Source organism: Mus caroli, chromosome 1 (genome assembly GCF_900094665.2).
Source record: "Mus caroli chromosome 1, CAROLI_EIJ_v1.1, whole genome shotgun sequence".
NCBI classification, from domain to species: domain Eukaryota; kingdom Metazoa; phylum Chordata; class Mammalia; order Rodentia; family Muridae; genus Mus; species Mus caroli.
The window spans coordinates 42265809-42279478 of record NC_034570.1 but is presented as its reverse complement, the minus strand read 5'-3'; the positions used below and the strand labels follow the sequence as shown (position 1 = coordinate 42279478).

General features: G+C 42.5%; 1 protein-coding gene across 3 annotated transcripts in view; it reads right to left on the bottom strand.

The window, feature by feature from the left end:
* Nucleotides 1–13670, bottom strand: part of Myo1b (myosin IB) — a 136569-nt gene that overhangs the window by 57719 nt on the left and 65180 nt on the right. For all 3 annotated transcript variants that reach the window (XM_021176586.2, XM_021176602.2, XM_021176619.2), the window contains exon 7: nt 6584–6647. In XM_021176586.2, the coding sequence (XP_021032245.1) occupies nt 6584–6647 (64 nt within the window). The remainder of the gene's footprint in view (nt 1–6583; nt 6648–13670) is intronic.

Below are 13670 nucleotides of genomic sequence, written 5' to 3'. Positions count from 1 at the left end.
TTTACTATATAGAGACTATCCATAAGTTCTGTGACTCTAGAGAACCCTGACTAATACAAGGAGGCAACACATAAAAGCAGCAAACAACTGTACCATAAATTCACAAGAAATGCAAGAGGAGAGGAATCAAAAGCTCAAGGCCATCTCCACCTTCTGAGTAGGGCCACTTCATTCCTCTGCCTGCCTGTGCCTTGGGAGCATATTTCCCCAGGGAAACTCCCCAGCCTCACCTAATCCTTCCTCACTACTCCTCTCCAGGGCGGCAGGAGGGGCAACTGCACTGCAGGCCTAGGCATGAGGTGCAGGTGTGGCCTGTGCCCTTCTGTCCAGTGAGACACATGGGGCAATGGCCACAGGGAGAAGCCATGGACACTGGCTGCAACAAGCCTCAACGCTCCTGCAACTCAGTGTAAAATAGTAAAAAAGAATGGAGTTGCAGCTTGGTGGTACAGTATTTAGGACCATGAGGTGGTGGTACAGAATTTAGGATCATGAGGTCCTAAATTCAATCTCCAGGATTACCAAAAAATCAAACATATAGATAAAACTATACACTAAATCTGGAGCGTTACTTCTTAAATTATTCTAAAGCATATACTGACATGTTAGTGTGTGTGTGTGTGTGTGTGTGTGTGTGAGAGAGAGAGAGAGAGAGAGAGAGAGAGAGAGAGAGAGATAGGCCAGATTTATTCAGCTGCTGGTTATTCAGCAATAGATAGGTTGCCTCTATGCTTACAGACTATGTATTTGGTGGAAGGCAATGAACAAATTGGTATTTAATAATGGAAAATAAACATTCATTGAATGTTCACTACATGCCAGGCCCCAAACAAGCACTTTAGAGCCAATGAATAAGAGATCCTCACATAGCTAGACACTACTAATCTCACTTCAAGGATGAGGACATAGAGGACCAGAGAACTGCAGTAACTTGCTGTCTTTGAAGAGACACCAGAGAGATCATGTGATAAACAAGGAAGAGATGTGCTCATGAAGTAGATGCCCAAATGATGAAAGTGGACAGCCAGGGCTGTCTATGTCTCTCCAGTTAGTCACGTGAGGCATTATTTCACTAGGTTCCTGACACCCAAATGGGATGAGGGCAGCCAGAGTTTTCACCTTAGTTTAGGCATTAGATGGTTCACTTAAAAATAGAGACTATTTTCAGAGCAAATTCCTCTGTGCTATTCTTTGATCAGATAAAAACCCTTGAGATTTATATCATATGTTTCTACAGTCTAATTGCTTCCAAGCAGCACAGATTTAAGAAGGTGCCTGGGAGTATTAAAAGAAAGGAGGAGAGGGGGGAGCAGGAAGAGGAGGAAGAGGAGAGGGAAGAACAGGAGGAAGAGGGAGGAAGAGGAAAGAGGAGGGAGGAAGAAGAGAAAGAGAAGAAAGAGGAGGAGGAGGAGAAAAAGAAGAGGAGGAGGAGGAAGAGGAGGAGGAGAAACCTGGTTTCTCAAAGAGGAACCTAGTTTTGTAACTGTGGGGCACGAAAACATTAAATACAAGCACTGGGACTAGTATGTGACCAACAAGCCAACTAGGAACAAGACGCTCCAGGTGGGTGGAACATCTTCCATGTGTGTTTTATCTTCTCTACTAAAGAAAGCATTTGTCACCTTCCATTTTAATTACACCTCCTTCCTCACAGCACTGCCCTCAGGGATCTGTAACTTCAGGTGAGTTCCAGACCTAAAATTTTATTGCATATCTCTTTTAGAAAGAGGGAACTGTGTTGTTGTTGGCCTCTGTTTTCCACTTCCCAGGTATACAACTGTCTAGAGGGCTCTTGCACCTCTCCTAGGGTGATAATTTTAGCCAGTTAACAATTTGTGCTTTTACCAATGGTTGCTGGGAAAGGAAGCAATGTATATCTTCTACAAAACAGCAAAGTCTGTCCTCTTTTCCAGGCTGCAAGAAGCTACGTGTCATGGTCATGGCCAGGGTAAATCACCCACTGTTTTATATGCACTGGAGCCAGCCCAGCAGCTCCTGTGACCACCATGACTCAGCCCTGTCTATATGGGGTGAAATTTCCTGTTCTCTCTAAAGCAAAGGACACTCTTAAACACCAGGGTGTTCCCATTTCACCATTTTCTTGTGGGAACAACCAGTAACCAAGACCATATGAAATTTCATTCACACAGACATATTAATCTTAATGGAAAAGAAATGTTTAGTATTTAGTCTCCATGGAAACTGTAAGAATCTCCTGATTCTTGTGTCAAGGAGGACATTTCTGTTTAAAACGTGAAACGTGAACTTAAATTTCAAATCCAAAATTATTTTCTCATACTTATGATGAAGTAACCTTTAATTATCTTCATAGACTTGTCAAGAACAGTACTGACTGCATCATCCCAGAATATTCATCCGCAGGCTCTGTGATGAAAGGAGGAACCTAATGCTACCACCAATGTAATAACTAGTTAATGTAGTAACTAGGGTTAATCATATAATAATTATATGTGCCTTATAAAAAGAAAGTACTAAAGATTTGTCTATAGCTTGCCAAATTAAAATTAGTTGTTCCTAAAGATGGTGGTATTAGACTCAAGTCATCCCATCTCCCAGACAGCTCTCATCAGCTGCCATGCACTGCAGGAAGTCTGCCTGGGCAGCCTGGTAGGGGTCACAAACATTTGCTTCTGGTTACAGGATACGCACGCTGCACCAATGAGTACTTTGCTTCCATATTTGGCATATAAAATCATCTAATCTAAATTGCAGAATCCTACGCAATTTCATTTCATATTCGAACTTTCCCTTCAAGGCATTTTCCTCATAATGATACATTCTCACAAACATGCACAATCAAAATGAGTAGCACACAAAAGTACACAGTCAGGCAAACCAAAAGGAAAAGTTGAATCACGTAAGAACTCCAAAAGACCGAGGGGAAAGGACCACAGAACTCACTATCATTTCAAAGATGAGAGAATGATAGCCCTGTCTGTGAATTGTGATGAGACTTTTGTTTTAAAATTTAGCTACTTGGGGGGCTGGGAGATAGCTCAGCTGATAAGGTGCCTGCCACAAGGGCGTGACAACACAAGTTCAGATCTCTGGGACTCAGGTAAAGACCCCGACTCTGGGACATGCACCTACAATACCCTGGGGACACAGAGATACAAGAACTTTGGCACAAGCTAGCCTGTGGTCAAGCAAGGTCGATGAGCTCCAGGTTCAAGAAGATTTCATCTCAAAAAATAAAGTAAATAAAGATACTGACCTCTGACCTCCAAACGCTAATAAAGACATTGACTTCTGACCCTCATAAAGTCACGAAGAAGCCATAAGTGTTCTCATTCTTGTCCTTTCCTTCCTTCCCCCAACACACTGCACAAATTTGGCTACATGGTATGTTCAAATCACTCAAAACACCAATTTCTGCCCAGCTCTCTGCTGACCCTAGGGCTGATCAGGAAGAGCTCACAAGCAGCATGGGGTCCGAGGGTTGGGGGCTAACCATCTCCTCTTTCACCAGACCATGGCTCATTTCCCCCACTTTATATCTCAGCTTCAGCAACACATTTCACTTGTGATGGAGAGCTGGCTCAGTGGTGAAGAGGGCTTGTTGCTCTTCTGGATAATACAAGTTGGTTTCCTAGCCCCCCACACGAACCAGGTCACCTCACAACAATCTGTCACTCCAGCTCTAAGGAATCCAACACCTGCTTCTGGCGTCAGCACTCACATCTGCAGACGCAGACATACATGTATGTATATACAATTTAAATTCTTTTAAAAATAAAAATAAAAGGAATATCATTACTGTAACAAGCCACGAAAGGTGTTCTGAGCACTTAGACAGCTCTATCATTTCCTTATCTAATCTATATGTATATTTATTTTCATTTTAACAATTCCTGGAGCACTCTGGGGTGAGCCTGGGGGTCTGATCCTAAAACCAACCAGAGCACTCAAGAGGACAGCAAAGTAATGGCTGAGAGCACATAAACACCCGTGTTATAATCAATTTCCAAACAAATGACATCTAAAAATTTTTAAAAATCAAAAAAGGAGAAGCATCAGGGTAGTGTTGTGGCTCCCTGGCTCCAAGGCAATGAAGGCACACAATAGCCATTCAGAGGCACATGGCTCACTCCTGACAGTCTACAAACACTGGCTGGCCTGGGAGCTACTGAGCAGCCCTTACCCAGCCCCGCTGATTTCCGTACTCCAGCCACCCTCAGAAGGAGCTAATGACTCAACATTTTACTAACAATTTTTTTTTTTTTAAATCTAGCTATCCAGGAAGAGAGGTGACAATTCTCAAAATAACATCTGAGGTAAAGGTCTACTCACTTGTTGTATTAGATAAAGGTTCCTTTAAAAAGCTATTAATTTAGCTGGACAGTGATGGCACACCTTTAATTCCAGCATTTGGGAAGCAGAGGCAGATGGATCTCTGTGAGTTTGAGGCCAGCCTGGTCTACAGAGTGACCTCCAGGACAGCCAGGGATACACAGAGAAATCCTGTCTCAAACAAACAAACAAACAGACCACCACCAACAACAACAACAACAATGATAACAACAAATCAATTCTATTTTAGGGCTAAGGTAAAACTCAGCACACTTGCCCAGTGTGTGTGAGGCCCTGGGTTCAATCTTAGCACCACAGAATTAATTAATAACTTCCTTAGATTTTATTTTTAATCACAGAATATATTTTGTTACAGAAAAAAATCACCCTGGAAGGATTTTTTTTTCACATTAGATTAGCTTAAAGACCTGTGAGATATAAAAACAACAAATACTTTAGTAGATTTCTAAACAGTTTCCTAAATATAGAAGTAGATGTTCACAGTCAGCTATTGGATGGAATGCAGGGTCCCCAATGAAGGAGCTAGAGAAAGTACCCAAGGAGCTGAAGGGGTCTGCAACCTTATAGGAGGAACAACAATATGAACTAACCAGTACCCCCAGAGCTCATGTCTCTAGCTGCATATGTAGGAGAGGATGGCCTAGTTGGCCATCAGTGGGAAGAGAGGTCCTTGGTCTTGTGAAGATTCTGGGCCCCAGTATAGGAGAATGCAAGGGCCAGGAAGTGGGAGTGGGTGGGTTGTGGAGTATGGGGGAACAGGAGGGTATAGGGAATTTTCCAAGAGGAAACTAGGAAAGGGAATAACATTTGAAATGTAAATGAAGAAAACATCTGATAAAAAAAAATAAGATAAATTAATCTTTAACAACAATCTAGCCAGCCACTATGATAAATGAGTTTTGAGGTCTGTTTGGGTGAGACAGTTAAGATTCTCTCTCAACAGATGGTGGGGAGAGAGAGGAATGGTTGAGAGAGGGAATGGGTGAGTGGATTCAGGATGGAGCTTTGGAGAGAGACTGGAGAGAGGGCCAGAGCGCCAGGAGAATGAATGGAAATTGGCGCCTGGAGCAGAGGGGAAGCAGCTCTAGGACATGCCAGAGACCAGGGATGAGGGAGGCTCCCAGGAATCTATGGGGGTGACTTTAGCTGAGACTCCGAGCAGTGGGCATATGGAACCTGAAGTGGTCACTTCCTATAGCCAGGCAGACCTCCACTGGAGGGATAAAGACACCAACCCGCCCACAAGACTTTCCAACCCCAAATCTGTCCTGTCAACAAGAAATGCAGGGACAAAGATGGAGCAGAGACTAAGGGAATAACTGACCAATAACTGGTCCAACTTTAGACCATCCCATGGGCATGCACCAATCCCTGACACTATTAATGATACTCTGTTATGCTTGCAGACAAGAGCCTAACATAACTGTACTCTGAGAGGCTCTACACATCAGCTGACTGAAACAGATGCAGAGGGCCACAGTCAAACACTGAGTGAAGCTCACAGAGTCTTACAGAAGAGTTGAGGGAAGGACTGAGGGACCAGAGGGGATAAGAACCCCATAGGAAGACCAACAGTATCAACTAACCTGGACTGTTAGGGTCTCTCAAAGACTGAACCACCAACCAAAGAGCATCACAGGCTGGACCTAGACCCCCCTCCCACCACCGCCACACATATGTAGCAGATGTGCAGCTCAGTTTTTACGAGGATCCCCCAACAACTGGAGCAGGTGCTCTACCTAAATCTATTGCCTACCTGTGAATCCATTCCCCTAAATGGGTTGCCTTGTCTGGCCTTAATGGGAGAAGATGCACCTATCCCTCCAGAGACTTGATGTATCAGTACCCAGGGAGAGCTTCCACACTCTCAGAGAAGGGTAAGGAGAATGGGGTGAGGGATTGAATAAAGTCAGGGACTGGGAGAAGGGGGACAGCAATCAGAATGTAAAGTAAATAAATAAAATAATGGAAAAGGGAAAAAACTCAAAACACCAAAACAATATATATGTATATATGCATGCATACATTATGTAAGGTATATATGTGCATGCATACATACATGTATATACACATCTATACCTTACATTATATCACAAAGCAATTTGGAATTCAATGGCTAAAATTTTTTAGAAAAGTAAACAGACCTCTTCTCACCTCTTCAAGACACAGTATTTAAATTTTTCCCACTATTTTAAAATGCTTGTTTTATTATTCTCAACTGGCTTATAAAGAGTCAAGTAAAAATACTCACAGTTACTTATCACTCCTCCCAGCGGATCGCCTTTAAAGTCAAATTCAATATCCATGTATTTGCCCTGTCAAAGAAAGACTCTGTAAGTTCATCTCAAAAGCCCGTGTTTTGGAAAACAGCACACCGACTCATTTTTAGTCTTTTGTTTCAATGTAATTAAGAAAAGGTACTTCATATAAGCATGACTCAAAGCCATGTGCCTCCGTGAATAATTCACACTGTATACCCTAGTCCTAGAGCCCACCAGGATCGTGGCTGACACACATGCACACAGACCAGCACACACATGGAGGGAGGGGGACAGGGGTGCTCCTTTCCATCACGTGATTTTTTTTTCCACTTCAGACCGTTTTCAAATCAAGACTAAAAGTGTTGGTATTTTGTCTAAACTCCACTCCCACAGTTCCTGGCAATGGCCAGGTAGGCTTGGCCCACTATAAAAAAGGCTGCTTGGCCCCTCACTTCTTTCTTACTCTTCTGTCTCCTTTATTCTTGCTTTCCACTTGCCTTCCCCCCCCCCCATTCCCCATTCATGGCCGCCCTCCACTTCTCTATTCTTTCCTTCACTCTGCCTTTCTCTGCCTCTGCTACCCTCTTAACTCCCCTCCCCATGCCCTAAATAAACTCTATTCTATACTATACCAGTGTGTGTCTGGTCTCTCAGGGGCAAGGGATGCCTTGGCATGGGCCCGCTGAGACACCCCCTACCCTCACACCCTGCCAGAACATATTCATATAGCTCTCTCTTTCTCTTTCTCCCAAGATTTATGTATTTTATGAACGTCAGTACACTGTTGCTGTCTTCAGACACACCAGAAGAAGCATCGGATTCCATTACAGATGGTTGTGAGCCACCATGTGGTTGTGGGGTTTGAACTCAGGACCTCTGGAAGAGCAGTCAGTACTCTTAAACTGCTGAGCCATCTCTCCAGCCCCTCTTTCTCTTTTTATAGTCACAACAAAAAGCACAAGTAATAGTCTTGGCAGAGAAACTGATTGGAAAGATAAGTTATTTCATTTCATAGGCGAATGTGTTAGCCATACAAACTCTGCATCAGGCAGTAAGTGAACGGCAACACTCCATGTTCCCATCTGCTGTAACCAACATGCAATGATGTGGTATCACAAGCTCGGAACCAAAGACTAGTTATTCCTTTTAGTGGCTTTTGACCTACACTGTATAGAAATAGAGAGCCCAGATTCACATTGCATTTCATAGACAGTATCTTAAGTTGGCTGGAGCTTAGCATTGTGATGTTTATGGTCAGTCTCTGATGCATCACTGAAGAGTACCATAATCATCAGAATACCATGGCAGTTGCTCTGTGTTTGGAAATGAGTATATTTATTTTATTAGTAAAAAGTTTTTTGTGTGTGTTTTGTGTCATGTGCTACCTTAATCATAGTCAAATAGACACTTTGTATATAATTTTCCCTAAGAGTTACATTAATTTTCAAAATGTGATAGGAAGGGTGAAAAACTATGACCACATGGCACTTAGTCAACAACACAATTTGTGACTTTTTTTTATTAGCTTATAGCCACTCCCTGAGGTCTCCTCTTCCACTGCCATCTATCCTTTTCATATCATCATGTGCATCAAGCAAATGTCTCCAAATCATTTCTTCTAGGTTGACAAAGGCAGAGGGGGAAAAAAACAAAACAAAACAAAAAACTAGACACCATCTCTGCTGGGAAGGAGCTGGCAGCCTGGTAAATAGGACATAGTGGTAGAGAGACAAGCTGGCTAGAGCTCATGGATACACATGGTTATTCAAGGTGGGAAGAGAAGGGAAGAAGTGAGTTCATAGTTAATGCAAAGGGTCTGAAGTTAGGTGGACAGGAGTTAGGGAACAGAAGAAGCAGGCACAAGGACCAGCTCTTGTCATGACAGTGAGGGAAGCTTTCAGCGTAGAGAACAAACTCAGAGCACTGTGACCTTTTTACATTCTCCTGATGTGACCCATTGTTCCTGAAGGCTACTAAACAAGGAGGCATGATCAGATTCGCCACTTTTACAAGCTCACCTGATTAATGTGCATTGGACTAGAAAGGAGCAGGACCAGATGCAGTGGTATCAAGGGACCAGGGTATCAGGTGGCTGCACTGATTAGGGGAGAAATGTTGATAGCTTCCAGTAGGAGCAGCAACAGATGAACACAGAGAGCTAGCCAGAGTGGCAGGGGCAGGCTGGGGCTTGACAGAGAGGCCCTCCAGAATAGAGGGAACACAGGAGGAAAAGCAACTAGAGAAGAGAAAAGAAAACTCTAAAAGAGGTGGGCTAGGGATTGACCTCCAAGGAGGAGATACCCTCCCACAGGAGTCCTTGGGCACAGGAGGCAACAGGATCCAGACAGCAGGTGAAGGGGCTTAGTGAAACAAGAGTTGGAAATCTTCCAAGGTGACATTGTGAGTGTAAAATATTCCCCACAGCTTGATGTTTGAACATTTGGTGCCAGCTGGTGGAGCTCTTTGGGAAAGCTGTAGAACCTTTTGGACACAGGGACCAGCCAAAGGACAGATGGCATAATGTCAGAGATCATCATGGATGCTTCTTAAACCATAAGCCAAAATAAATCCTTCCTAAGTTGACTTTGTAAGGTATTTGGACACCAAAAGAAAAACAAAAACAAAACAAAACAAAAACCACTGCAGATGTATGTAGGGACACACACACACACACACACACACACACACACGCAAGTATAGGATTCAGTCTGAGGGCCTGGTGACTTCTCTGAAGAAGCTGTCAGACAGTAAATGGCAAGAGTATAAACACTGCAGAGAGGAGAACAGGAAGCCAACTACCAGTGAACTGTTGGATAGCTGTTGGATAGCCGTGCGAATTTCCTCTCTGAAGAAATGGCCCTAAGGCAGCCACACCCTCACAGCTCATCTAAAGCTGGGTTCTGATGATGTCACTAGTCTACTTGGAAATGACTTGTGGCTTTCTGTAACTTAACAAAAAGTATAGGCCGCTAAACTTGATTCTCAGCATGCTCCAGTTGGAAGCTTAGTCCGTGGTCTTAACACCCCTTCCACACATTCCAGCAACAAACTATGGTAAACTCAGGCCCAGGCTTCTTCATGGTACCCAGCCAATCTTTCCTGTTCTCCAGAGGATTTCTGAGTCCATTTAACACTATCTTCTATCATAGAATCTTCTCTAAAAGTCCATAAAACTTCACATGTAGCTTTCTGGGAACCTTTAAAATGCATGTACTATGTCATCACTAGCTTTAGATATGCCCAACCTCCCCAATGAGTCTATACGCTTCTTAAGGAGAAGCATTCACTGGTTGAGTGTTTTCTGAGTGTCTATGTTGCCTGATATTTCCAAGACTTTTAACATGAAGTGATGTTGAGTTTTGTCAAATGCTTTTTCAGCATCTAATGAAATGATCATGTGTTTTCTTTCTTTGAGTTTGCTTATGTAGTGGTTTACGTTGGTGGATTCCATATATTGAACCACCCCGCATCCCTGGGATGAAGCCTACTTGATTGTGGTGAATGATGGTTTTGATGTGTTCTTGGATTCAGTTCTCCAATATATAATAAGGACACATGCTCCACTATGTTCATACCAGCTTTATATATAATAGCCGGAAGCTGGAAAGAACCCAGATGTCCTTCAACAGAGGAATGGACACAGAAAATGTGGTACATTTACACTGTGGAGTACTACTCATCTATTAAAAACAATGAATTCATGAAATTCCTAGGCAAATGGATGGAACTAGAAAATAACATCCTGAATGAGGTAACCCAATCACAAAAAAACACACATGGTATGCACTCACTGATAAGTGGATATTAGCCTAAATGTTCAGAATACCCAAGATACAATTCACAGACCACAGGAAGCTCAAGAAGGAAGACCAAAGTGTGGATACTTCAGTCCTTCTTACAAAGGGGAACAAAAGTACTCATGACAGAAAATATGAAGACAAAGTGTAGAGCAGAGACTGAAGGAAAGGCCACAGACTGCCTGACCTGGGGATCCATCCCATATACAGTCACCAAACCCAGAGACTATTTACTGTAGATGCCAACAAGTGCTTGCTGACAGGAGCCTGATATAGCTGTCTCCTGAGAGACTCTGCCAGCGCCTGACAAATACAGAGGCAGGTGCTCTCAGCCAACCATTGGACTGAGCATGGGGTCCCCTATGGAGGAGTTAGAGAAATCACTAGAGGAGCTGAAGGAGTTTGCAATCCCATAGGAAGAATAATAATATCAGCCAACCAGACCTCCCAGAGCTCCCAAGGACTAAACCACCAACCAAGGAGTACACATGGAGGGACCCATGATCCTGCCACAGATGTAGCAGAGGATGGCCTTGTCGGGCATCATTGGAAGGAGAGGGCCTTGGACCTTGGACCTGTGAAGGCTCGAAGCCCCAGTGTAGGGGAATTCAAGGGTGGGGAGGCGGGAGTAGGTGAAGCAACACCCTCACAGAAGCAGGGGACGGGGGAAGGGTTAGGGGGTTTCGGAAGGGGGACCAGAAAAGGAGATAACATTTGAAATGTAAATAAAGAAAATAGCCAATAAAAAAATAAAAAGAGAGAAAGTTATTACCAAGGTATCATTTGAAGGGAGACATAAGTAATACAATATACCACCCAGCATGTACAGGTCTAGAGAGCACCCAGCATGTGCAGGTCTAGAGAGCACCCAGCATGTGCAGGTAGAGGTAAAGAGGCACAACAGAGGCTTGCTGGAACCTGTCTGCAAAGATCACTCCAGCTACATGGGAGGTGTATACATACTTATAGTAAAACACAGAAACAAATCCATACATTTTAATTTTTTTCCTGGTTCTTTGAGACAGGGTTTCTCTGTAGCTTTGGCTGTCCTGGAACTCAACCTGTAGACCAGGCTGACCTCAAACTCAGAAATCCACCTGTCTCTGTCTCCCAAGTGCTGGGATGAAAGGTGTGTGCCACCACTGCTGGGCTAAAATTCTTATTGAATGGTAGCACATGCCTTTATTACCACCATTCGAGAGGCAGAAGCAGGACTATCTCTTTAAGTTCAAGACCAGCATGGTCTTCAGACAGAGTTCTAGAACAGTCAGGGCTACACAAACAACAAACAAGCAAAAATCATAATGAATGAGAGGCTGAGGCTGGACAAAACCACTTTCTAACAGTGCAAGTGCCACCTGCTTCCCTCCAGAGCCGATCCAGCTTAGCAGTCTGCACACAGTAGATGTTTCACCCACTGCTGAGGCAATAATGCTAATAAGTCTCTTTCTTAAAAGAAAATAAAAAGGTTCCAGAAGTCAAACTAAAAATACTGGGGCATATGGGAGACACGAGGTGTGTCCTTGAATGTACTGGTTACAAGTGTCAGCTAGGACCAATGTGTCTTAATTACAGCTCTGTCAGAGTTCTCAGTAAAGTGACCAACAAACTCATTCTAGGTTAACCGACCTGAACATAGTCAAGGGTACTGTCAAGCAATATCACAGTCACACACAAAATAGCATAGAGTCTAATTATAAAATTACAACACATATTTGGGTGTGTTATTAATCAAGTCATAGATGACAAAGCAGAGAAATTACTAGAAGGTAGGCATGAAATGATTTAATCTAATCAAGTGTTAATCTCAAATCCTAATACTCATAAGAGGATTTCTCTAAAGCTATTTAATAAGATAAATCACCTACCAACACATTCACTGGCTCTTAAATTGCACTATAATGATCTTTTAAGCAATATAGTTTTCTGCCTTTGTATTGCCATGGTCACATGTATTTGTAAATATCTTTACAAGTGCATGTACACACAATTTACAAACAAAATTAAATTTTATCACATAAAGAAGCCCAACCAATGGAATTACTTCACTTCAAATTCTATCCATGCAATGAGATTATCCATGTTACCATACAAGTAAATGCCTAGATCAAACTAGTTATAAGGGCTTTACAGGCTGATCCGATGGGAAAATTCACAGCCTTGGGTTTAAGTACTTATTTAGCTTTCTACTTTCTAAGCTACAAAAACTATCTCCACAGAGACCATTTCTTTATGTAAGCTTTGGACAACTGTGTAAGAAGGCCAAGAGGGATCTGAGGTAGGGGTAAGGAAAATCTCTGGTAGAGAAGCATCAGAAATTACCAAGGGCATGAGCAATGGACAAGAGGATTGCTAAAGTCAACGATCTTTTACTACAAAAAATTAGTTAAACCACAGAAGAAAAAAAAATCTCAAAAATCCCTTCATGGGGTCAGACCAAACTATACAGATGTATAATCCCACCTACTCGGGATGCTGAAGCAATAGAAATGAGAGAGTTCAAGGCCTACCTGAGCTACAGCATGAGTTCAAGGCCTACCTGAGGAACTTAACAAAACCTTGTAACCAAAAGAATCAGAGAGGAGAAAAAGTGGGGTACTACAAGGTATAAATTAGCAGGCACAAAGTTTCCAGCACTGCAAAAAAAACAAAAACACAGGTAGTGTTTGTATCTTTGTGAAAATCAGGGGCCTGAACTGAGGTGGAGGGCCAAACTTGCCAACGTGCAGTCACATGCTGGACCCTAACAGGAGTGGAGGCTGGAACAGCAGCAAGGGCCAGACTCAGTCAAGACAACACATCAATTAGCTTCAGTTTTCAGTACTCAGCTCCCCCAGGCCCCTGCACTTACTAAGCCTAGTGATTTTATTGCCAAGACGTTTTAAAATACATCCCATCCTCTCTGAGGTCATCAAATAAGAGACAAAGGCGACAGAGTATGCAAACAACACTCACTTGATCTTTCTTTTTTATTGAATTTCTGAGTCTTAATTATGACTTCTAAATACCAAACTCTAGATGAGTAAGAAATGATTATAAATAGCCTTCTGTAATTTTTTGATTAAAGACGAAGAGAAAACATGATAAAAATACTTTGCCACTAAAAAAAAAAAAAAAAAAAAAAAAAAAAAAAAAAAAAAAAAAAAAAAAAAAAAAAAAAAACTTTTAGAGAAATTACAGTGGAATCAACTGGGGCTGGGTGCCTCTTGGCTTTAAAGATGTGTGTATTAAGAAATATTAAACATCTGCTTGTTTAAACACACATGGACTAAATATTAGT